This window comes from Pipistrellus hanaki, assembly GCF_964339955.1.
Source record: "Pipistrellus hanaki genome assembly, chromosome: 2".
Classification (NCBI taxonomy): domain Eukaryota; kingdom Metazoa; phylum Chordata; class Mammalia; order Chiroptera; family Vespertilionidae; genus Pipistrellus; species Pipistrellus hanaki.
The window spans coordinates 78,230,923-78,258,681 of record NC_140504.1 but is presented as its reverse complement, the minus strand read 5'-3'; the positions used below and the strand labels follow the sequence as shown (position 1 = coordinate 78,258,681).

At 37.5% G+C, this 27,759-nt stretch overlaps 1 protein-coding gene across 2 annotated transcripts in view; it reads right to left on the bottom strand.

Moving 5' to 3' along the window:
- Positions 1-8,497: 8,497 nt before the first annotated feature.
- The window catches only part of PROS1 (protein S), a 74,126-nt gene continuing 54,864 nt past the window's right edge, over positions 8,498-27,759 (bottom strand). Inside the window, exons 12-15 of one of the 2 annotated variants that reach the window (XM_084874309.1) lie at positions 26,419-26,587; positions 15,561-15,709; positions 12,817-13,042; positions 8,498-9,726 (exon numbers count right to left, since the gene is read on the bottom strand). In XM_084874309.1, the coding sequence (XP_084730435.1) occupies positions 9,566-9,726; positions 12,817-13,042; positions 15,561-15,709; positions 26,419-26,587 (705 nt within the window). In that variant the 3' untranslated portion in view covers positions 8,498-9,565. Of the gene's footprint in view, positions 9,730-12,816; positions 13,043-15,560; positions 15,710-26,418; positions 26,588-27,759 lie in introns of both variants that reach the window. The other variant, XM_084874308.1, reaches the window with a different exon arrangement.

Below are 27,759 nucleotides of genomic sequence, written 5' to 3'. Positions count from 1 at the left end.
GGGGGTCTCCGTGCCATATCTGATGGTCTGGCCTGGAGTCGGAGTTAATAGCCCTTCCTATGGGCAGTGCACTGTCCACAGTCCAATGGCCTCTGGTTCTGCAAGACCAGTATCTGGGAAAGAGATAGCGAATTATAGGTTATCAGGAATGTACACTGAGTTTACTGACTTGGATTCAGATCCCTAGCCTCCAAATATGAGAGTTACATTGGAATTACCCCGTTTAGCCTCTACACACACACACACACACACACACACACACACCTGTTCCTCTGTATCATTTCCTTTATTTCTATTTTCACTCAATTTTATGCTTTGTCTGCCCTTCTGGTGTGTGTGTGTGTGTGTGTGTGTGTGTGTGTGTGTGGAGACAAAACGAATGGGGAAGGGAATGCATAAGGTTAGAGCAGCGATTTTCAACCTTTTTTCTCCTGTCACACATATGCAGCATACCAAAAGAATAAATTGTACTTTTTGCCAATATGACAAAAAAAATGGTATAATTTTGATCTACAAATAATAACAGTAGTTACCTATCCTTTTTACTCCAAAGTGATTTTTTTTAAAAAATCAGGTGCCTAGACATATTTATAAGGATTTTGGTACCAAGTATGAACCAGTCAGACACAGCTTTATTATATGACATGACCAATAAGATGCAACTCTATTATATGACCTATATATTTATGATTCAAGACAGGGCATTTACATTGGATGGCCATTGTTGTGTTGACTGTTGTCATTTTTTTACTTGACAAACTAAGGGAAAAGAGCTCAGTGCCCCTGACTAAATAGTCAGGCATTGCATGTTTTAAAAATTCTTGCTGTGACACACTGGTTGAAAGTTGCTGGGCTAGAGAATACTACGTTGCTATAAAAAAAAAAAAAGAAAGAAAGAAAGAAAGAATAGAAAAGAAAGAAAGAACTCTTACCATCCTCCATAACAGCATGATGGACCTGGAGAGCATTATGCTAAGCGAAATAAGCCAATTGGAGAAAGATAAATATCACACGATCTCACTCATTTGTGGAATAAAATGAACAACATAAACTGATGAACAAAAACAGATCCAGAGATAAAGAAGTATTGATCAGATCATCAAATCTCAGAGGGAAGACAGGGGACGGTAGGGGGAAGGGAGAGATCAACCAAAAGACTTGTATGCATGCATATAAGCATACCCAATGAACACAGACACTAGGGGGTGAGGGCATGTGCCGGTGGCTAATTCTACCAGGTCATAAATGCAAGAAATTCATCAAAAGGTTGGTGGACCTTGAGCCTTCAGCAAGGGCTGAAATAATTCATATTATTGCCTACTGGAATGGCCAGAAAGCACTTTCCCAAACCTGAATTTACATAAATGATTGCTTGCTGCCAGACAGCTGAAGGCATTTTAATCTACACGTTATTGCCTCCTGCTGGCCAAACACCTGAACAGTGGAAGGCAGTTCCCCCAAAACTAACAATGCCTCTGTATACTAAACCTTACCTTTTTGATATGTATATTTACTTTGCTTTAGGGCAATTTGTGTTAATAAAGAGCAAGGGGCCCAGAGATTCAGAGAACTTGCTTCCTACATCTAAGCTCCCTCTGACTCCCCCATGGGTTACAAATTTATATTATATTTCTAGTCTCTATAATAATTTACATCACAGTGCCTTCTCCAGATTCCTGAACCCTTCTAGATGCTGGATATCACCACGGCATTAGGCATGTGCTGGGGTTGGAGATGGGCGAGAAGAGGTCAATGGGGGTAAAAGAGGACATGTGTAACACTAGGTAATACTTTAAACAATAAATAATTTTTTAAAAATTGCTGGGCTAGAGAGTAACCCAGAGGCTGGATCTGTGGCTTGTTACTTTGGTTGCCCATGGGAATCTTCTGATTTTGTTGTCTGGGATGGGGCCAGTGAATCTGGTAAGCATCTTGGTAAGCATCCACTAGTTTAATAATGACAGTCCTTGAAAGCCCAATTAATCATATGTACTTCAGGCAATAATCAATAGATAAACAAAGGATGTTATGAGGATTATAGTGAAATACGATCTTTGTGTGAGAGATCATCTGGAAACATTGTGGGCAACAGGACTTGGAAGCAGAGAAACTAATGGAAATTCCTATCTATCTTATTGGGCCTAATTCAAAAAGTACTTCACTAAGCTTCCATTTGAAATCCATTTATTCCTCCACATAACTTCCTGAAATGTTTATTTCTTTGCTGCAGCACTTATCAAACTCAAGCTCATGTTTTAATTACTTGTCCATTTGTCTGTTAACTCCTAGACCAGTGGTCAGCAAACTCATTAGTCAACAGAGCCAAATATCAACAGTACAACGATTGAAATTTCTTTTGACAGCTGAAAGCCGACTTCTGCACATGGAACACAAAGTTTCAATCACACTCTACGTGGACGTCCACATGTGGTATTTTGTGGAAAAGCCACACTCAAAAGGCCAAAGAGCCGCAGTTTGCAGACCACTACCCTAGACTATAAAAATGTTGGTGTCTGGGACTGGGACACTTTTTCCTAGGAGAGTATCTAGCCCAGAGTTCCAATTATATGTTTATACAAGTTTTCAGAGTCATCATCAGGATTTGCTTTATTGAATTAAATATCACATTTGTCTTCAGAACTATTAAATTGATAATATTATTGGCTGTGACTCAGTGATACAGTAGGCTGTAAGTAGAGTTGGAGATGGAATTTGTTCACTCCAAAAATATAACATTTACTAAGTGATGGGATAACTCATAAGAATAAAGTTACATATAGTTTCAAATTTGAGCACAATTGGGATACAATTGACTGACATCTCGCTAGTTGCATGTACAAAGACTAAGACAGTGCCTATTTTTCAGAGGAGCAAGCTACTGTCCTCTGTGGCTACCTTGTACATGCCAAATTGACTCAGGAAGACTCCAGCCTCAGTCCCAAGGTTCAATAAAGCTTCAACTACACTTTAATATGTACTATATTTATTACTTACATGTATATAATTTATTATTTTGTTTGCTTATTACTAGGGAACTACAGATAATAATGTTAGATTCTCCCTATGTCAGTTAAATATTAGCCTAATCTCCCTTCTGTTCAAATCAACTTGAAAAAGGATAAAATGTACCAAGCTGTTTTTCCATCTGGAGACCAATCCTATATAATAAAGCCCTAACATGCAGGTTGACCAAACAGCAGAAGGACTAGCGGAATAACTGGTCACTATGATACGCACTGACCTCCACACGGGGCTCCCGGCAGGCTCACAGCTGGGGAGCGCAGCAGTGGGAGTGCTGCTCAGCAGAAGCCAGACTCACGGCTGGCTAGTGCAGGGCTGTGGCGGGAACCTCTCATGCCTCTGCTGCAGGCAGGCAGTAAGGAGCAAGGGGTCCTGGACTAAGAGAGCCCTGGACTGCGAGAGGGATGTCTGACTGCCAGCTTAGGCCTGATCCCCAGGCAGACATCACCTAAGGGTCCCAGACTGAGAGAAGACACAGGCCTCATTGAATGATTTTGTGTACTGGCCTCTAGTTACAGAATAAGATTTCAGATTCCACCATTTGAAACTTTAGCAGGAAATATTTCTCACCAGTAAACTACAAATTTTACTATACAATTTCTCATATAGAACTAGTGTTATCTTTGGAGTGGGCTTGCAGTGGAAGTAGTTGAAAGACACAGAAGTGAGTCTGTATATAGCATAAGTTCACTGGATGCTACTCTTATCCACAAGGTAATTGCTATACTTTGGCAGGTCTGCAGCATTGCAGAAGTAGTTGCTGTGGCTCAGGATATGCCTCACAACCTCAGGGTACTACTTGTTCCAAACCACTTCATACTCAGTTTATTCCACTTCTGAGTTTCTGAGCTTCACATTACCTTCAGTCTTTTCATGGTATCAACCTGATTTGGTAATCAGACCTTGCAGTGTTTATATTATTGTGAACCAGAAAACCACATAGGATGCTGATCCATGAAGCTGCCCTTCACTGTCATACTCTACAAACATGAACACAAGATAGCCAAGAGCTAGGAGTGGACCCAAGTACATCACTGGATGAACCTTTGTCCAATGTCTCTCCCATTGGAGAAAGCCCAATTTTCAAATATAAATTCTCTGTGAAAACTTGAAACATGATAATAGCTAGTAACCCACATGTAAGATCACTGTCAAATCAATCTTGTTTGTAAGGAATAAACTACTCTAATGCAGAGGCAATGATGGCAAGTTGCATTGCCTCCATTTCTTAGCACAACCTGAAAGAATCTGCTTTGTAATGTCAAGGAATAGGAATATGAGGCTGACTTTAGTCTTGTCATTTCCTATTCTGTTGGGTTTAGCTCTTCAGACATTCTACTTTACGCAGAGTAATTACTCAATAATATTTGTTGCTAAGTGAATGAAATAGATGTTTTTCACACTTGCCTCTAGCGGTTTCAGTGACCCTGTCTTTTCCCAAATCCATATGATCAATAGCAACATCAAGAAATTTCAGGAGTCCACTGTGTGGGAGAACATATTTGGCAATAATACATCTGATAAATGTTTAATATCCAAAATATATAAGGAACTCATACAACTTTACAAAAGGAAGATAAACAATCCAATTTTTAAAATGGGCAAAGAACCTAAATAGACACTTCTCCAAAAGGGACATACAGATGGCCAAGAGACATATGAAGAAATGCTCAAAGTCGCTGATCATCAGAGAGCTGCAAATTAAAATAGCAATGAAGTATCACCTCACACTTGTCAGAATGGCTAGCATCAACAAATCAACAAACGACAAGTGAAGAAAAGGGAATTCTATACTCTGGTGGTGGGAATGCAGACTGGTGCAACCATTATGGAAAATAGTACAGAGTTTCCTCAGAAAACTAAATATGGAACTGCCATTTGACCCAGTAATCTCACTTCTAGGAATATATCCTAAGATACCAGAAACACTAATTAGAAAGAATGTATGCACCCCTATGTTCATAACAGCACAATTTACAATAACTAAGATCTGGAAACAGCCCAAGTGTCTATCAATAGGTAAGTGGATAAAATAAAGCTGTGGTACATTTACACCATGGAATACTATGCGGCAGTAAAAAAGAAGGATCTCTTATCCTTTGATATAGCATGGAGGGACCTGGAGAATATTACACTAAAGTAAATAAGCCAATCAGAGAAAGACAAGTATAACATGATGTCACTCTTATGTGGAATCTAATGAATAGAATAAACCAAATAGATCCAGAGACACAGAAACATGGAAAAGACTGATGAATCTCAGAGGGAAGGCAGGGGTAGGTGGATGGGAAGAGATGAGCCAAAGAACTTGTATGCCTATATGCACAGCCCATGGACACAGACAATAAGGTGGTAAAGGCCTGGGGTGGGGGCAAGGGGTGGGCTATAAGGAGTCAATGAGGAAAAAAGGGAGACAAATGTAATACTTTCAACAATAAAGATTTAAAATAATAACTAGCTAATCCTATATAATAAAAGCCTAATATGCTAAGTGTCCAGTAGTCCAAAGTATAATATATTAATGTTATGATAAGGCTGCTCAACTGTTCACTATGATGTGCTCTGACCATCAGGTGGCAGATGCTCAGACCAGTAGGTTAGCTTTCTGCTGGGGTCCAGCCAATCGGGACTGAGCGAGATGGGTCAAACACACTCTGGAGCCTTCCCGCAGTCTTTCCTTGGCTGGCCAACCTCCCATGTCCCTCCCTGGCCCCGATCATGCACCAATGGGGACCCTCAGCCTGGCCTGTACACTCTCTCAATTTGGGACCCCTCAGGGGATGGAGAACTGGTTTCGGCCCAATGGTGGAATGACCGGTCGCTATGATGCACACTGACCACCAGGGGGCAGACACTCAATGCAGGGCTGCCCCCTTGTGGCCAGTGTGCTCCCATAGGGGGAACACCACTCAGCCAGAAGCCAGGATCATGGCTGGCAAGTATAGCAGCAGTTGCGGGAGCTTCTCCTGCCTCTGCAGCAGTGCTAAGGATGTCTGACTGACAGCTTTGGCCCATTCCCCAAGGGGACCTAAGCTGTCAGTAGGATATCTCCTGAGGGCTCCTGGACTGCAATAGGGCTCAGGCCAGGCTGAGGGACCACCCCCCCACCCCGAGTGCATGAATTTTGTACACCAGGCCTCTAGTTACAAAACTAAAAATCAATGAAAAAAATATCCTCCAGTGAGGGTTAAATAATAAAATTACCTCCAATACCCCAGTCTTTTGTACTGACTGTAGAGATTAAAGGCTTAAGGAGTTTCTTAAAGAAATCCATTAACAAACATACCCTCCAAAAATTTTTTTCCACCAATAATACATTTCAATTATACATTCCAAAATATAATTGGAAATACTGTATAAGACTCACAGAGATTGATAGAGGAATTATAACTTCAGACAGGAAAACCAAGATTAATAATTCTGTTCTCACAAATTAACCACTCTTATTACTGATCCATAACCTGTCTGAAAATAGTAAGTTCTAGGGGACACTGTAATGACTCGGTCACTTGGATTATTTCATGACACACAGCTCAAATATAAACCACTGTTCTCTTTATTTTTTTCAAAAAAGGCTAGATTTATTATTTCAGACAACTGCACAGTAACTTTTAGTTTGTTCATGTTCCTGGCATCACAAATCTGAAATACAATTTTGTTTCTCAATTAAGAACATATACTCTGAAAAGTGATTAGGTTTGTTATTTTTTTAATCAATCATCCTACATAAAGAATATTTTTTAAATCTTTGCTAGGCAACATACTAGCTTTATATTTTATAACCTCTGCATAAAAATGAAAAAAAAAATTAAAGCATACAAATTTCACATTTTCCTATATTTAAAATATCTTTTGTTTCCTTTAACGGATTTCTATATCCATTACAAAATATTTTTAAGCTCGCCGAAACCGGTTTGGCTCAATGGATAGAGCATTGGCTTGGGAACTGAAAGGTCCTGGGTTCGATTCCGGTCAGGGCATGTACCTTGGTTGTGGGCATATCCCCAGTAGGGGGTGTGCAAGAGGCAGCTGATCCATGACTCTCTCTCATCGATGTTTCTAACTATCTCTCTCCCTTCCTCTCTGTACAAAATCAATAAAATATATGAAAAAAGAAAAAAAAGAAATCCTTATTTTAAAAAAAATACATATATATATATATATATATATATATATATATATATATATATATCAACTGCCCATTTAAGACAGAATAAAGGAATTTGAGAGTATCTGAACTAAGCACCATCTTCACTGAAATGAACCAAGAATTCTATCAGGATCCTCCTGGGCTTCCCGGCCATGCCTTCCTGCAGATATGAAATCTTATCGTTGTTAGTCACCATACCCGCTGTGTCTAAATGTCCCCCTTAGGATGAGTCACAAATGCTTTCAGGAACGTTGCGCCTGGGCATGCTGAGGCAGATCTATACTTTCCAATGTTATTAAATCAGCAAGCTGGCAATCTACAACCTGTCTTGCATAGTGTTCAGTACCACAGTTCTCTTTAAAATTAGGAAGCTGTGTCTCTTGGCAAACATCAAGATCAAAGGTTAAATGAAGGATTCTTAGCCTGAGGTCTAGACACCTTCTCTCTCTAAGTTCATCTCAAAGATAGATGAAATTTATAAATAAGTATCTGGAGCCTCTAAGATTACTGCATGTTGGAAGGTTCTATTTCTAATGACAAATGGTTAATTGATCTGTATAGTTCAGGGTATTGGGGCATAGTTAAATGAGAATCAAAGAGCTCCCCTCCCCCCAAAAATTAATTTTTCCCTTTCTTCCATTCTTTTTTTTTTTTTCCTCTTCATATACTTTCAGTTTTTCTACTTCCTTATTTTTTAAAAATCCTCATCCAAGGATATGTTTTACTAACTTTGGAGAAAAGGACAGGGAGAGAGAGAAATATCCACCAGTTGCCTCCAGTGTACACCCCTCAGACACTCCAACTGAGCTACACAAACCACCACTCCACTTCCTTAGTCTTTTTACACCAAAGCAATTATCAGTAGTTGCTTGAAATTTATTACCCACAATAATTGGGAGAAAAATTACAACCATTAAGTTGGTCTAGCACAATTTCTGGCAAACACTTAATACATGCGACTTTTGCTTTTCTTCCTTTCTCAGCTCTAGTGTACAATGCAGCCATAACTATTCATCAGATATTTGAGCTTTATCTATCTTTGAACTAAAGAACTACTGTGCTGTATGAAGAGTTGCATGCATACTATGTAATTTTATATTGATGCTTAAGCAATTTTAAAAATGTATTGATTGTTGAGAGAGAGAGAGATTTGTTGTTTCACATGTTTATGCATTCATTGGTTGATGGGTGTATTGTGCCCTTACCAGGGGTCAATCCCACAACCTTAGAGTATCAGGACAATATTCTTATCAACTGAGCTATCTGGCCAGGTCTAAAATTTTATGTTTTGTTCAAAGAGTTGATAGAATATAGACATCATTCATATAAATTTTAAAAATATACAGCAATTTATTATGTTTTACATGATACAAAATACCTACAGTGGGGAAAAAATAGTTTATTCTCTAAAACTGTCAATGAAACATAAGATACATTCTTAATGTGAATCAGAGGTTTAGGAATGATAAAACTACTTTCTCCAAAGACACAATATTAACTATGTCCCTCTGTTGATAATTTTCATTAAAATCTATTTTAGTTTTCATAGTTCCCTTTGTCCTTCAATAAACAGTAACATTCTGGCAACTTATTCAGGTAATTAAAGTTGGAATCATTCATTCTTTCCATCATTAAGTTCTACTTTTTCTAACCTGGAGCTTGTGTGACCAGCACAGTAAAATTTAAGGAATGTACCCCTGGTTTCCACACCCACCCCAACACAATCTGGTAGCTCATCCTCATGGAATCCAATTAGTAACTGGTAAGATTCTGGTGACGCTGTCTGAAAATGTGTCCACTTGTTCTCTAATTCAGTAAAACCACTGGCTCACATGTGAAGCCGGTGAAAGGAAGGTGAAGCCGAAGCTGGTGCCCCTGAGGAGTTGTTTTGGAATAAAGCTGTGAGGCCTCCCACTCAGTTCAAATTAACAGGTCACTGTCTCTTCTGCTTTCATTGGAAGAAACAAAAACAAGATAGTATCTGCTATGATCAATAGTACAGAGTCTCAGGAATATTTGTTTAGGTTTACTTCCTTGCCTTCCAAGAAAACTAGATATTTAGGCACTAGTTCATAATGACACAATTAAAATTTACCTTTACAAATATAAAAATGAAGATATGTCATTTGTAGCGAAAATTCAAATTAATTTTCTTATGTTTTTCATTATTTAATTTCTAAATAGCAACAGAGGTAAGAACTTTTTAGTGTGATTTAATATCACAAGAGAATCTTGTTTTCTCAAAAAAGGACTGCTTTAAAATTCCAAGAAGGTCAAACTAAGTACCATAAAATAATTAAGGTCTGCCCATCATAAGTAAAACCCTTCAACTATTATTGAAATGTAAGTTAATTACTCCCAGGAAAAAGATGGTATCAGCAGAGAAAAGATGACTTAAGGGGTCTTTTTGTTTTCCAAAACGGATGGACATGTGTGAGCTCTAATATCATTGTGTTTAGAAACGGCTTCATCCAGATCCAGCTGCACATCATTCACATTCACTTCCATGCAGCCATTAAAAAAGGCAGTCACTGGTGCTGCGTTGAATGGAACACCTGCTAAAAGAGAATATTAAAAAATTAGTCCAAGACTTTTACCATCTTATTTACTTACACTTAGAGGAATTACTCAAACTTCCCATTCCCGACCAAATTCTACCCCTAAAGGAAAAGTTAATTATGTAATTCTATTTAATGAATTTATATAAGAGAGTCCTATGTGTATAAGGCACTGTGCATAGCATTGAACTCAGCATACATGAGTTCCTTTCATTTCATAAACACAATCAGTTCCACCCAAACCTAAGATAAACACACTTGAGAGAAATGAGCACATTCTTACTTATAATGTTGAACTTCATTATTGTCTCTTTCAGTCTGAGCAACAGTTTAAGTATTGTTAAATCACTTTTTCAACTCTAAATTATAGTGACTTAGAAATCTTTTTTAAATGCCATGATAAATATGTTTCTTTTATTATTACTGGGATTAAAGCAAATTTCTTTATTTTCCAAAGAAATAGTTTCTTGCTGAGCACACATTGGCAGATCATGATAGGGAATTCACTTTTATGTAATGTTTGGTTCTAAAAAATAACCATTTTAATGATACTTCAGTGAACAGTTTATGGCCTTTGGGGCTTTCTACACTTTCATTCTCTTTATCAAATTTAATATGTAGTAACATCCTTGGATTCCTAAGAACTATGGTTCATTGTAAAAATATCTATCTCTCTATTGCTTTTTTTTTTTTTTTTTGCATCTCCGCTCCATGAATCTTAATTCCCAATAGATATTCTCAGTCCTTACTCTTTTTCCTCAATACCTTAAGCAAATATATATATATATACTTTAAATTTTCTACCTCTAACTTGACAATATACTTTTCTGTGGGCTTATATTTATTAAGAAATCCTTTTAACTGTGGTTGAGCACTATAGATTATGACACTATTATAAAAAAAAATCTCAGGATGATCAATTTTCCCTAATTTTTAATTCATAACATGCAATTTAATATGCCAATTTTGCACAACAATTATAATTTACCCATCTCATAGGTGACATACACTATTAATATCTCAATGTTCTGTTCCCCTTAATTTTTCCTCACTTTTTTCTAAACCCATCTTGCCTGAAGTCAGTCTTCAGTGCAGCTTTGCCAAAGCCCTGGAACTACTGGAGTTTTCATAATTTTACTTATTTTGAAAACTGCATTCAAATAACTTGTGAATGAAGTAGTAGTGGGTTTCGATGTAGAATTTATTCATTTGAACTCTAATTATAATTTCTAATAATTAACCATACTAACTTAAGTAACTTCCTATTAATCAGCCAAAATACTTAGCTATCTTTATCTATTTACCTATAACTGTTAGAGCCTATTTATTTCTATTCCTCCAAAAGCCAGATAAAAATTCCATATACGGGAAATGAAGATCCTGATCTGTTAAAGTAATGGAATGAAGGTTACTAAAGTCCAGACATCGAACTCAGAATTCTCCCCATAAGAGTAACCTGCAAAAGTATTTGAAAATTCTTTTAAAGAACTTTCTGCTCCAAATTTTTTTTGGCCTTTTAAATTAAAATATTTATGCCAATTTCATATTTCCTAATATAAAATTAAAGAGGAACCTGCTTTTTCTCCATTATGGTGTGAATTCCCCACCCATGCTACTGCTCGTACCAGATACCTAGGAGATCTTATAATTATTAAATCCTATTAATTTAATTTATCTTATACATCTCCAGTCTAATAACTGTATACCATCTCCATTGCCATCAGCATAGTTCAACAGCCTCCTCATCTGTAAAATGGGGTAATAATAGTACCTACCTCATAAAACTATTTCAAAAATTCAATGAGTGGATACATTTGAAGTACTATGAACAGGTAGTACAGTTATTGCTGCTGTTATTAATACTGCACCTTCATCTGGACTACTTCAGGTAGTCCAACTCATCTTGTTCATTTTTGCCTCTCATGTGTCCATCCCCATCCATTATACAGGGTGCTATATTGATAATATACAACTTGTTTGTCTAAAACTTTGTAATGACTTTCATAGCTCCTAAAATTAGATTCCAGACCCTGTCCTAGGACTACAAACCTCCTAATTCACCCCTACCCCCACCCAGTGCAGAGCCTCATCCTGCACTGCCATCCCCTGCTCAGTATGCTTTCTCCATACTGATCTCTACATTCCTCAAGCACGTCAACCCCTTTTCCAGCACACAGATCATTTTATTTGCATATTAATGCTAATCCCCACCTCCACCACCTAAGTAAAGTCTTTTAATCCTTCAAATATCAGATTTATATATTGGGTGGGGAGAAGTAGAAGAAGGTAAAGGGGAAATAAATGGTAATGGAAGGAGACTAAATTAGGACAATTTTATTTTTTTAAATTTTTCTAATTACTTGTTTAATGTCTGCTTCTGTCACTAGATTGTAAAACCCTTAATATTACTGTATTCCTAGTGGCTAGGATGTAGGTTCTTAAGAAATACTGAGTGAAGAATGGATGAGTTAAGAATAAATATTAAATTCACAAGACTATTATGAGGATGAAATGAAATAATAAATTCTAGCTAGGATAGCCAAATGAGGCAAAATGTGGTTAGTTTCAGTTCACATTTTAAAAAATAAACAAAAATGTACAATAAAATGTCCATTCAAGCCATGAAGAAAAGAATAATGGATACAAGGATTCTGTTTTCCTTTCTGATGTCCTTTTACTAAAATTATTTATTTAAAATACTATTGTTAGGTTTGATCAAATAATCGCTACCCCTCCCCTGGGAACTGACCTTTAGGCCACTTCAAAAGGCACATTCCCTTCCCCTTAGACCACATTCCACTTGCTAAGACCATTATCTCTCCCTTCTGGTCTTTCCCAGGATCCAGACCTGCACAGAGAATTCTCTGCCCAGAAAAACACCACCTAGAGTCCTTTAAAAATCTCTGACTCCCTGTCCCTGGGTGCTGGCATCATTTGGGGGCTAAGCACATCTGGTATTCAGATGACCTAATAAATTCATAATCCCTCACCACTTTGGCCTCGTGCGTTCTTCCTTCGATGACCCTAACAACTACCACTGTGATTAAAAATACACTTTTTAAAACTGAAGAAAAAGTAAGCAGATACCTGGAAGGCCACCCAGGTAAGTGGCAACTGTTCCTTTCATTGCTTTGTCCAAGATGCCAAATTCTCTTTGAAGATCTTCAGAGTAGATGATGTCATTTTTAACTGGAGTCAACAGCACCAGATGTGTTCTGTTGAGTCTGAATTCCAGATGAGATTGCTGACTGGAACACAGACTTAAGGACTCTATCCGGGATATTACTGTATTTTCAACAGATACCAGGATATCCTAAAGAACAGGCAGACTCAGTATAAGCAAGTACTGATGGGAATACTACTTAAGAATGATTTAGAGTTTTTGGAACTGAATTCCAATGAGAAAAAATGTATGATAGAGCCTCCAAATTTAAATGAAAAAAAAAATACTACAATACTTATTATCTATATATATAAAAGGCTAAGATACAAAGTGTCCCCTTGGGAGTTCGACCTGAAGACTGGGAGTTCAATCGCTTGCTATGATATGCATTGACCACCAGAGGGTGGCTCGGAATGAAGGAAGGCCCCTGCTGACAGCCAGAGAAGGAAGGCCCTAGCCGGCAGCAGGAAGGCTCCGATTGGCCCTGATCGCCGGCCAGGCCTAGGGACCCTACCCATACAAGAATTTTGTGCACTGGGCCTCTAGTAATAATCATAATTTTAGAATATACATTAGTTTTATAAACTTCAGGTTTAGCTAAGATGTAAATGTATGGTGACTTCTGAAAATTCAATAAACCATCAGAGTTGTGATACTAACAACTGGAACCTAAAGTAGTGTCTTAAGCAACATTTTTCTATCAATGAACCTTCTTTACTTCAAGACTTGCATATAAAAAATAAAGACCCTGAATCACTATTAGTTAGGAAAAAAGACTTGGAAAACGTCAAGTGCTTTAGTAAGACTAGATATTTTTGTGTCACCCAAGCAATCTAATAGACTTGGGGAAAAGTAAATGAGGAAACCTGGAGAGAGAAACAACAGGGATCACCAGCTGTAATTTACAGAGTATTTAACAGATGATTCTCAAAAGAGAACATATATTTATTTTGCTGAACTTTTCGAACTACTGATACACAAAAGTACTCAACTTGTTGAGTGTGATTTATGCATAATAGCTTATATACGTAGACAGGAAATGTTAATGCTAAGAGAGAAAATAAAATCAAAACTAGGGAGATGCAGTCCTATCATACTTCCCAGACATCAGAGAGTCGAAAGTGTCTACTCAGGAATCCAAGATGCCTGTGTTAAGTCTATACATCTCAAATACAGGTTATTCAAGAAGATCTGTTACTGTGATATACGTTTCAGATCCTTGAACTTGTTTAGACTTAAAGATGGTTAGCTGAAAGATGTTCCAGAATGATCAGTAACATGTGGAATAATATTATAAAACAAAGTACACAGATCCTGAGAAAGCAACCTGACATGCCAAAACAGGGAGCCATGGAGACCAATGGCAAGGGGATGACATAAATATCAAAGGCATGGCCAGCAGGATTTAATCTCTACCACATGGACTTAATGTTAAAGATAGGAATTCCATTTTGTTAAAATAAAAATAAATAAATAAAATAAAAACATACACACACACACAAAACACACATACACACACACACAAAACAAGCAAACAAAAAGCTGAAATCTCAGTATGGTAAGCTCTTGTGGTGATAGCTTAGAGATAAAAACTCAGCAGGATCTTTTTAGGTTGCTTACAGTTAACCATCAGAAACTCCTCCAAGTTATCTTTTAAGTTGCAAACAACACCTTTTTATTACTACAGACATTACTCAATTATATATCTCTTTCTAAAAGCCCCGGAGAGTATCCATGCCAATCTTGGCACAAATGTAAGCTTCTTGCTGTGACTCGTTGGAACCCACAGCAGACGATATGAGAACAGAGCTATTAGCCTCTAAGAGAAAGCTGAATAATACAGATCTTCTGATAAGTCTCATGTTTCCTTTGAAGTAAGAGTTTTTCCTGTTCTGCCTCCTAATTTTAAACCAGAATTGCCAGCAAGAAGCCACGTGAACTGCTTTTAGTTTTCTCTAGTCTTTCCTAATTTACTCGTGAGAGAAAAGATTAAGTGTGCCAGAAAGCACAAGCATTATAATTAGGCACTGAATAGCTGAGAGCAGATTGCAGTCAGACTCACTTCTATTATGCCAGTTCAGACTAATTCCCATGATTCCTCCAAAATTCTGAATAAGGGTGGATCCCTAAGTACTCTGAAAAGGCTCCGAGCAGCCTGTGTGTGAGTCTGCTTAATCTTAGCTACATGCAATAAAGCTTTTCAATTTCTCACCCTTATGTCTTGGTTCAGATCTCAGAAATAAGCCAACAAAAAAGTAACAATAATGGACATCTATTGAGTCCTGAATGATGTGCTAGAGATTGTATCAAATACTTTACATCAGCAATCTCATTTAATCATTAGAATAGCACTTTGATGTAAAGACTGCTAATATATCCATTTTACAGATTTAAATAAAAAGCAAGGATCATAGCCCGGCTAGCATGGCTCAGTGGCTGAGCGCTGACCTATGAACCAGGAAGCCATGGTTTGATTCCTGATCAGGGCACATGCACCGGTTGCAGGCTCATTCCCCAGGGTGGGACGTGCAGGAGGCAACAGATCAATGATTCTATTTATTGATGCTTCTATCTCTCTCTTCCTCTCCCCTCCTTTCTGAAATCAACACAAATATACTTAAAAAGAAAAACAAAAAATAAGAATAATAAAGGGTTAGAATCAAGTTACCTGAAGCTTCTCAGAGGAGGAGTCCACCAAGGACAAGGCAAAAGGCACGGTGTCACCTGAAACCAAGGCAAACATAACGCCAGTGCCCGTGGATGGACGAATATTCAAAAACACATCCACATGCCAAGCATCAGGGTTGGATATATTACCTGTTTAAACAAACAAACAAAAATTAGGGTCAAAGGACACCAGAAGGAATTATTAAATTCCTATTACTATTCAAAGCCGTTTTTGTGTGACACTAGAGATTGTAGTTCTCCCTGCTCAATAATCTATATAACCTAGGCAAAACAAAACACAGAGAAAAATTAATGCAGGAAAGAAACACATAAACGAAGCCTAAGCTTTCTGTACCTCCCAGAGTGGAATTCCGGACAGTGGCATTTAAGATTATGAATTTTTCCTGTTTGCTCTTTAACAGCTCTTCCTTCTGCTTTGTACGTTCACCAATGATCAAATCTTAGAGTGGTCATATTTTAAAGTACACATTTAGAAGGAAATTCAGCATCTTTATTGTAATATATCTGAGGGAAAATTTGGGTATAGCTACCATCACAAGATCACCACTTCCCATCCATAAAGAGGTGAGGTTAGAGCAATAGAAAGGTAAAATGTGATTTCTATGCATAGAGGAGTTGGGGAGTTTGATAATAGGGAAATACTCTTAAATCAACAGCTAACTTTAAGATTTGATAGAGACTCTTCTGTTATTCTCTTGCATAATACCTAATATTCTTTTTCTTAATTACTAGGTTAATTGCCTACCACACTACAATGCAAGCTCTCTACCATCAATGTGTTTTCCATAGAAGTCACTCAACACATATTTCTTGAATTAATGTTTCCAAAATTGTTTGATTCCTAAAAATATTAGTTCAGAATCTGAATGCAATTTTCCTCATTTAATAAAGTAAAATATAGCAATAACTCAAATACAACTTAAAGGTTTTGAAAGGATGAATGTGAATGGAGGAAATAATTTTCCTTTAACAATATGTTCTTCCATTTAGCCACATCTAATGCTATTATATTTTTTCATTATAATAGTTCAATTTCTATTTAAGAGAAAATATATATTATATATAATCATTTTGAATTAAGTAAATTTAAGGCAATAACAAAGTCAAACTAAAATGAACATGCAAATGCTCAGAAACTATAATGTAAAATTAAATATTAATTTAAAAGTAGATCTCTTTCAAATTACCCATAAAAAAACTAATTACTTATTAAGGTGTGGTGTTTTGCTTTTTGTTTTTGTTTTTGGGTTTTTTGTGGGTTTTTTTTTTTTTTTTTGATACAATATAATTCTTATTTTCTTCTTTTTCTGAATTTTTTTTTTCTTTAAAAAAATTGTTGTGGGCCAATTATTTTCCTGTATTCAGTCACCAAATGCACTTTAAACATTAAAAAAAAAAAAAAAAAATCCTTTAACTCTAGCCAGTTTGGCTCATTGGATATCATCAGCCCCTAGACTGAAAGGTCAGCAGTTCGATTCCAGTCAAGGACACATACCTTAGTTGCAGGCTCAATCGGTGGCCTGCTCCAGGTATGTGCAGGAGGCAACCAATCAATGTGTCTCTCTCCCATCAATGTTTCTTTCTCTCTGTATCTCCCTCTCCCTTCTAATCTCTCTAAAAATCTGTGCAAAAACATCCTTGGGTGAGAATTAACAAAAAAGAAAAAAAAAAAGCCTTTATTTACATAACAGAAATAAAAGTTTAAAGCATTGTATTAATTTATGTTTAAAAAAAAAAAGGAAGTATTGGTATAAGGCTCTTCTGTAAAACTGTAGTAAGTCTATTTCAGGTTGCACATAAACTCAGTTAAAATACAATGTTTTCTTAAAGCAGAGATATTAGGTTAACACTAACTTTATAATGTAAGTTCTTAGTAGCTTAAAGAATGAACTCATAAGACAGAAAAAGGCAAAGAACCCAATAAAATAATTAAGATATACCATATAGAGAGATACTCGACTTTAGTAAAAATTGGAATAATACTATTTAAAACTATGTATAAGATTTAACTTATGAATTATCCAATTGAAAAGAAATCTCAAGCATAAACCTGTTTTTTTCTGTTGGTAGAAGTAGAAATTGACAAAAATATTTGGAAGAAAATCTGATCAAACAGTAAGAAGTATACAATGGCATACCCTCTAAGAGAAATAATCTAAGAATGTCCTAAAGACTTAATTACATAAATGTACAAAGATGTATGTCCAAGGATACTCATGGAAGTGTTATTTGCAAAGGTAAAAGCTTGGGATCAGTCTGGCAAGTCTATTTAGACTGTGGAAAACTGGAAAGAGCACTGTCCCCACCCTTACAACATCAAGAGCCCAATTATCTGCATAATAACACTTTTCTTGGCAGAGCACCTAACTGAAACCTAAAGAAAGACAGGAGGGACAGGATGGGAGTACTCACTTACCAACGCAAACATTGAATACTATACAATTTGGTAAGAAGAATTTAGGTTAAAAATGTTATCTTTATTGTTGAGAGTATTACAGATGTTCCTCCTTTTCTCCCATTGCCCCCTATCCACTTGGTTCGCGCTGGGTTACTACCCTATTGTTTGTGTTCATAGGTACTGCATATATGCATATGTTGTTTTTGTTTTTTTGTTAATCTCTTCCTGCCGTCCAATCACCTTTCCCTCTGAGATTTGTCAGTTTATTCCATATTTCCATGCCTCTGGTTCTATTTTATTCATCAGTTTATTTTGTTCACTAGATTCCCATTTCATTTATTATTTTTAGATTCAATTGTTGATAGATATGTATTTATTGCCATCTTATTGTTCATTTTTTTTTTAATCTTTTTTACTCATTCTCCATCTTCTTCTTAAAGAATACCCTTCAACATTTCATGTAATAGTGGTTTGGTGGTGATGAACTCCATGAGCTTTATTTTTTTTTTTAATTAATTAATTAATTTATTTTTTGTCTGTGAAGCTCTTTATCTCACATTCAATTCTAAATGACAGCTTTGCTGGGTAGGGTGATTTTGGCTGTAGGTCCTTGCTATTCATCACTTTGAATACTTCTTACCAATCCTTTCCTGCCTGCATAGTTCCTATTGAGAAATCAGCTGATAGTAATATGGGTGCTCCCTTATAGGTAACTAACTGCTTTTCTCTTGCTGCTTTTAAGATTCTCTCCTTATCTTTATCCTTTGGCATTTTAAATATGATGTGTCTTGATGTGGGCCTCTTTGGGTTCCTCTTGTATGGGACTCTATTCTTCCTGGACTTGTAAGTCTATTTATTTCACCAGGTAGGGGAAATTTTCTGTCATTATTTCTTCAAATAGGTTTTCAACATTTTGCTCTCTCTCTTCTCCATCTGGTACCCCCATGATGTGAATAATAGTATGCTTGAAGTCCCAAGGCTCCTTACACTCTCTTCATATTTTTTTTTTTTTTCTCTTCTGACTGGGTAATTTTTATTTCCTTATATTCCAAATTGTTGATTTTATTATCGGCATCCTCTACTGTTGAATCCCTATCAATTATTATTTTTTCGTGTCTTTGATGTTCTAATTTCCTTGAAATTCTCACTAAGACTCTTAAAGATCTCACCAAGTCCCTTGAAGCTCTCATTAAGATCCTTGAGCATCCTTATAATCATTGTTTGGAACTCTGCATCTAGTAGTTTGCTTATTTCCATTTCATTTAGTTCTTTTTCTGGAGATGTCTTCTGTTATTTCATTTGTGACCTGTTTCTTTGTCTCTGCATTTTGGCTGCTTCCCTATGTTTGTTTCTATGTATTAGGTAGAGCTGCTATGTCTCCTGGAACTGGAAGAGTGGCCTTCTGAAGTAGGTGTCCTATAGGACCCAGTGGCTCATCCTCCCCAGTTACCTGAGATGGGCACTCTAGTGCACACCAGTGTCAACTTTGTGCAGTTTTATTGTAGTTAGCCTTGATTGTTGTTGATGGAATTGACTCCCAGGCCAATTGGAGGAATTGACCCCCAGACCAATTGTCTGTGAGGACTAGCTGCAACTACAGCAGAAGAGCTGCTATGCTGGAGACACCCCTATGGAACAGGACTTGCTTCAGTGGGGATTTGGTGCTCACTTAGTCTGACCCTTGAGTGTGTTGCTCATGGATGCATAAAGCTGTGATATATCATGATCTGAAGCTGTCCCCTGGATGCATTGGCTCTGGGGCCCTTTTGGAGGTGCAAAGTCTATGCCCTGTCAAGAACCACCTATCAGGAGCTACAGACTGATCTGCAGATGGCTGCTTCTTGTGTTGGCCTTAGAAGTGCCCAGGAGCGGCCAAGCTGTTAAGCAAGGCAGGCTGCTGCTAGTGTTGGGACTGGGGCTTCTTATTGAGAGGTATGCCAGCTGATGCCTGTTTGTGATATTTTAGGAAAATCTGAAGCCTGATACAGGACAGGCTATTCATATGGAATAGTTGCCGCAAACAGCTTGGGTGGGGCTGCAAATTTGGTGGGTGGTATCTCAGGAAGTCACCTTTGTGAAGCAAATAGTGTGAGACAGGTTGGAGATTTGGATATGGAGACCTCAGGGGGAGGTCTCAGCATAGGAACAATGACCCCTATAAGAACTCCTGTCTAGGAGAAAGCTGTCCCCAAATTCTTGATCTGATACCAGACAATCCAGTTCCTCCCATATGTCCCTGGATCCTCCCAAGCCACGGCCTCAAGCATTGGAGCTCAGAGGGAGTGAATCTGAATAAGTCCACGTGCTTCTCTTTAAGAGAAATCACCTGGGACTCCAGCAGCCTCCCTGTCACTCAGCCATAATCCCTGCTGGTTTTTATAGCTAAAGTTTTTGGGGAAGGGGGGTTGTCTTCCCAGCACTGGAACCCTGGGCTGAGGAGTCTGGTGTGGGGCTGGGAGTCCTTGCTGACCACTGAAGGCCTCTGAAGCCTAGATATCCCTCCTGATTAAAGACATGGTGCACATTAGGTGTCGAACAAGCCGGTCCACGCCATTGCCCTTCCTACCAGTCTCAATGTGGTTTCTTCTTTACTTCTCTAGCTGTAGGACTTCCATTCAGTCAGATTTCAGGCAGTTCTGAATGATGGTTGTTCTATATTTTAGTTGTAATTTTGATGTGGTTGCGGCAGGCAGTGAGTACTGGTATTCACCAATGCCATCATCTTGGTTCTAGAACTAGGTAAAATTTTAAAAACTTGCTAAAGTTTTAGTGGGAGCTGGTGTGATAAATAAGCTCTGGGAATTGCAGAAACATGATAAAGTCATACCGATTCACAGGCTTTCTACACATACCTTACTGGGTGCTCAAGAGAAAAACTGGGGGCAGAGAAAGAGATTAAAAAGTGCCATTTTCCTAATGCAGGCCTGGGAAAGAGAAGCAGCAACCAGCAGGATAGGCACAAAGTCCCACCCAGATGGTTCTTTGTCCCTTCTACACAACTAAAGCATTAAAGCATGGGGGAAAGGTTGAAAACCTGTCACCATTAGGACACATGTGAAGACGCATGTACTTACAGATTATAGAATGGAAATAAGAAAACAAAAACCATCTATCTACCATGAAAAAGAAACAGAAAAATTACCTGAATCCTAGAAATCTCCCCACTGCTGTGATAGAGAGAGACAATGAAAAGTCCAATCCTGAGCCCCAGGAATACAACACTCACCTAATGTATTGTACATAGGCAGTTAGACAGACACGAGAAGAGCAAGGGCAATGGGGCAGGTACAGGCACTCATGAGAGCAGAAAGCCCTAGATGCCTAACAAGGAGCAAAACTGGAAAAAAAATAACCTCATCCCCAGTGTAACCTTTCCTCCCCTAGTAAAGTGATGGTCATGCAATTTTAAAACCTCGCCCTCCCCCCACCTTTTTCTTCCTAAAGATAACATCTAGGCCTCAGTTGTATTTTAACTCCAGGCCCCAAAAAGCAGCTAAACCAGACAAGTGATGCCATGGCTGACTCAGGACCTGCTACATTGACCCCCTGCCCTGGCACCAACCAATCAGTGAATACCACAACCCTGAAAGGGCACACCTGGAAAGTTGATGAATGTTCTATTGAAAACTTCCCCTGAGACTTCCCCTAAGATTTTCAACTGCAATAGAGAGATAAATACAGCTCAGGATGAAGGACCCAGTGCACACCCTGCCCCCTAGGGAATACACATGCACCATTCCCTTTGCCTTTCTTCCCTCTAAGGGACCCCACAAGACTTGGAACCACAGGAGCAATAGGCAGCAGCAGTTGGTCCAGGGCTAACCTCCATGCCCTGTCTCCAAGACCCCTTTTCTCTGACTTCTCGGTGAGTCAAAGCATCCCAGGGCAGGCTTTCCTATTCCTTATTCTATGCCCTTCTTTGTTTCACTGTCCTAGGTATATCTTTGCTACAGCCAATAAATCCTTACTTACTTTGCTACACTTTGTCTTTCGAATAAAATATTTCCTTCAACAAGACAAAAACCGAGGTTTCATCATCTCCCTGGTAACAATAAGACTGAATCTGTTCCCAGAACAATAGAGAATAGTCCCCCCGCCCCCCAAACCCCCACCACCACCACCACTACCACCAACCTCTCTAAGAGGCTAGCAAATGTCAAGGAATGAGTAAAAACACTCTACTGGGTGAAGTTAGACCATGTACAGACACTTTCCTGATGATGATCATAAAGAGAATACCTAACCCAGCCCAAAATGGCTTAGTGGTCGAGCATCAACCTATGACCCAGGACATCATGGTTCAATTCTCCGTCAGGGCACATGCCCAGGTTGCAGGCTCGATTCCCAGTAGGAGGCATACAGGAGGCAGCTGATCAATGATTCTCACTCATCATTGATGTTTCTCTCTCTCTCTCTCTCTCTCTCTCTCTCTCTCTCTCTCTCTCTCTCTCTCTCTCTCTCTCTCTCTCTCTCTTTCTCCCTCTCTCCCTGTCTCCCTCCTACTCTCTTAATCTCTGAAATCAATAAAAATATTGGGTCGGCAACTAAGTAATTGCGGGTTTCACACATATATGGCTTCAGTTGAATTTTTAGGTTTGCAGACGTAGTACAAATGTAAAACACATTTTGTTATTTGATAGTTGGCTATTCAGCTGTTAATCAGTAAAAAAAGTTTTTTGATCTGTTTTGTAGTTTTTGTTTGGCGTTCGTTAAAAAATGGAAAATCAAAAGGAACATTTTCCTCATATTTTGTTTTTTTATTTCCTCAAAGGGAAAAACGCATCGCAAGCTCATAAAAAGTTATGTGCTGTTTATGGTGACGAAGCCTTAAAAGAACGGCAGTGTCAAAATTGGCTTGCCAAATTTCGTTCTGGTGATTTTTCACTCAAAGATAAAAAACGCTCTGGTCGTCCAGTTGAAGTTGATGACGCCCTAATCAAAGCAATAATCAATTCGGACTGTCACAGTACAACACGTGAGATTGCAGAGAAGCTTCATGTATCACATACATGCATTGAAAATCACTTAAAACAACTTGGCTATGTTTAAAAACTCGATACATGGGTTCCTCACGAACTGAAAGAATCACAGTTAACGCAACGCATTAGCAGCTGCGATTTGCTAAAGAAACGTAATGAAAATGATCCATTTTTAAAACGACTGATAACTGTCGATGAAAAATGGGTTGTTTACAACAATATCAAGCGGAAAAGATCGTGGAGCAGGCCAGGTGAACCAACTCAAACAACATCAAAAGCTGATATTCATCAAAAGAAGGTTTTGTTATCAGTTTGGTGGGATTACAAAGGAATTGTCTACTTTGAACTCTTACCACCCAACCGAACGATCAATTCTGATGTCTACATTGAACAACTAACGAAATTAAACAATGCAGTTGAAGAAAAGCGGCCCGAATTGACAAATCGAAAAGGTGTTGTATTCCATCATGACAATGCAAGGCCACACACAACTTTGGTCACTCGGCAAAAATTAATGGAGCTTGGTTGGGATGTTTTGCCACATCCACCATATAGTCCTGACCTTGCACCATCTGATTACTTTTTGTTTCGATCTTTACAAAACTCCTTGAATGGTAAAAATTTCAATAATGATGATGATGTCAAATCGTACCTGATTCAGTTTTTTGCTAATAAAAACCAGAAGTTTTTTGAACGTGGGATTATGATGCTGCCTGAAAGATGGCAAAAGGTCATTGATCAAAATGGGCAATACATTACAGAATAAAGTTATTTAGTTCCATGAAAAAATTGTCTTTGATTTTCTTTAAAAAATCCGCAATTACTTAGCTGCCGACCCAATATATGTTAAAATGAAAGAGAAAGAGAGAGAATACCTAAACCTTAGGACAGGTAAGCTATTAAGAAAACCCCTCTAGAGCAACATAGCAGGATACAAAATTAACACCCAGAAATCTATGGCATTTTTATATACCAATAATTATCTCACAGAAAGAGAAACTAAAAAAACCATTGCAACAAAAAAATTAAGATACCTAGGAATAAACTTAATTAAGGAGGCAAAAGACTGGGAAAACTACAGAATGTTGAAAAAGAGATAGAGGAAGATATAAACAATTGGAAGAATATACTATGTTCATGGATTGGTAAAATCAACATCATTAAAATGTCCATACTACCCAAAGCAATCTATAGATTCAATGCAATCCCCATTAAAATACCAAAGGTATATCTCACAGACTTAGAACAAATTCTCCAAAACTTTATATGGAATAAAAAAAGATCCCAAATAGCCACAGCAATCCTGAGAAACAAGAACAAAGTAGGAGAGATCACAATACCAGATATCAAACTATATTACACAGCCTCTGTTCTCAAAACTGCCTGGTACTTGCATAAGAACAGACATATAGGTCAATGAAAATAACAGAGAACCCAGAAATCAACCCAAGCCAGTATGTTCAATTAATATTTGACAAAGAAGGCAAGAAAATACAATGGAGTCAAGACAGTCTCTTTAATAAATGGTGTTGGGAAAATTGGACAGATACATGTAAAAAAATAAAAATAGACCACCAACTTACACCATTCACAAAAATAACTCAAAATGGATATAAATTTTAAACATAAGACAAGAAACCATAAAAATCTTAGAAAAAGCCATAGGCAGCAAAATATCACACATATCTCGTAGCAATATGTTCACAGATACAGTTCTTAGGACAATGGAAACTAAGGAGAAAATAAATAAATGGGACTACATCAAAATAAAACGTTTTTGCACAGCAAAGGAAACCATCAACAAAACAACAAGAGAGCCCATTGAATGAGAGAACATATTTGCCAATGTTACATCCGATAAAGGTTTAATCTCCAAAATTTATAGGGAACTCATACAATTTAACAAAAGGAAGATAAAAATTCAATCAAAAATGGATAAAGAACCTAAATAGACATTTTTTTTAAAGTGGACAGAAGGCCAAGATGCATATGAAAACATGCTCAAAGTCACTAATCATCTAAGACACATGTGTCAAACACACGGCCCACGGGCCAAATCCAGCCCGCCAGGCCTTGCAATGTGGCCCGCACCGCGCTGTCATCACTGCACTCCGCTGTCAGTTTATAACATTGTCAGTTTATGACTGTTCAGTAAACCATTCGGCCCGCGATTTAGGCTGGATTTTAGATTTTGGCCCCTTCTCTGATTGAGTTCGACACCCCTAATCTAAGAGATGCAAATCAAAATGACAATAGGTACCATCTCATACCTATCAGAATGGCTATAATCAACAAAAACTAGTGCTGGTGAGGATATGGAGAAAAAGAAACCCTTATGCACTGCAGGTAGGAATGCAGACTGGTGCAGCTATTGTGGAAAACAGTATGGAATTTCCTCAAAAAATTAAAAATGGTACTCCCATTTGACCCAGCAATCCCACTTCTAGCACTATATCCAAGAAATCAGAAACATCAATCAAAAAGGATATATGCACTCCTATGTACATTGCAGCACAATTTATAATAGCTAATATTTGGAAACAGCCTACGTGCCCATCAGTAGTTGAGTGGATTAAAAAACAGTGGTACATCTACACAATGGAATACTACACTGCTGTAAAAAAAAGAAAGAATGCTTGCCATGTGCAACAGTATGGATGGATCTGGATAGCATTATGCTAAGCAAAATAAGCCAGTCGGAGAAAGATAATTATCACATGATCTTACTCGTTTGTGGAATAAAATGAACAACATAAACCGATGAACAAAAATAGACACATAGAAGCATCGAACAGACCATCATACTTCAGAGGGAAAGCATGGGAAGGTGGAAGGGGGTCAAAAGAAGAGATCAACCAAAAGACTTGTATGGATGCATATAAGCGTAACTAATGGACACAGACAATAGGGGGGTGAGGGCCTGTGCTGGGCAGTGGGAGGGGGCTAGCAGAGGGCACTAGGGGGGAAAAGAGACATATGTAATACTTTCAACAATAAACAATTTAAAAAAATACCTCTGTCTAACCAGCTGCTACCCTAAGCACAAGATAATATTAAAGGAATTTGAAAAGTAGTCACAGAAACAACAAAACCTATGCCGCTCAACACTTGAGTAAATTTTTAGAAAGAAGCAAATGAAAATACTAGAAATGAAGATGCATCCTTTTAATTATATTAATTAGTAGACTCAATACAACTGAGAAATGATTAAACTTTCAATTGAATTTACCCAAAATTAATCAGGCTATGTGCCAATAATCTTTAGGCATATTCAACTACATTTTTCCCTCAATATACTGGGGAAATTTTTATAAAAAGTATATAATAATATGAATAAGCTTAATACTATGCTTGGAAAAAAGTAGGCACTCATAAAGTTTACTGAAGGAATTACTGCTATTTGTCAATGAATAAATTTAGTCATTAATGAGAAAAGAGAGATAAAACGGGAAATCACTTACTATAATCTATGCTAAATTGAGCAACTCCAGAACCAGGATAATAGGAACCTTTCTCCACAGTGATAAAACAATGCTTATTTTGTCTTTCTTGAACGATTTCATCTACTTTTGCAGTTCCTTGATTCATCAAATTCCAGCCTCTCATACATCCATCTAGACGAGGGTTAATCTAACAAAATAGAATATACGTCAAGGAGTGCATTTTTAACTTGTAAGTCAGACTGATAGTGGCTTAACTGATTATAGAAATAGATTTTCAGTTAGACGGAAAACCTTTTCTTCGATGTCATTTAAAAAATATTTTAATATTCTGAATTTATCTAAAATTTTATTTTCAAAGTGTCCTTCAGAAGGATAGTCTTTTCCAGGTAAAGTGAGTTAAGCCATCACAGACCTCCATTAAAATCCTAATAATTTTTAAGACTTCAAGCCCTACATGCCTCTTCTGTCATTCAGGGGTAACTTTCCTGCTCTCAAGTTCCATATATGTTTCTAGCTGTGGCCCTGGGCTCTATGCTGCTTTCTATTTTTCTCTAATTGTATTTACCACACAGACTTGTCTTGCTATCAGACTCAAGCATTGGCAAGACACACCTGTGTGGTAAATACAATTAGAGGACCTCAAGTGTTTCCATTCTTTAGCCTCATCATGGCACCCAGTCAGACTGAAGATATGTGGTGGCTATGTCATAAATAGTTGATTCTTTTTAAATAATTTACTTTATTGTTAAAGTGTCTGGATTTATCAGTTTCAAAGAACAGGTATATTCACTCTGACATGGGTTAACTAATTCAGGTTTTATATCATATTACAGAAATATTTTAAGTTAGGGTAACTGTGAATTGCCATGAGTGAAAGATACCAGTAGATATAAAATAGTAAATATTTAAGTTAGGTCCAATTGGCAGATCCATGAATACAGGTGAAATATTTAAAACTCTCCAAGAAAAATGACTAGTCTCCTTCATGAAACCTATTCCACAGTTACCAGAAAAACATCATGTTCAGAAAATCATCTGCTGTATGTAACTTCAAGCTGCAGTCATACTCCCAGTAAAGATTTCTTAAATAAAAAAAGTTCCACCTTATATGCCCATCTTATCTCCCAAATTTAAGGCCTAAGAAAGCTCTTTAACTGACTATAAAATAATGTATTTTGGGATTCAAATATATGAATAGCTATTATGTTTAATGGCTAAATATGTACAATTATGATGTTAGCCATGAATTGAAGCTTAAGAATTTAAAATTTTCTATTTCACTGCAAGCAAGTATAGGAAAAGGTGGTTCTCCTTCCCTAAGTGGAAGACAAGCTTATCAATTATGTGAAGCATTGCTTC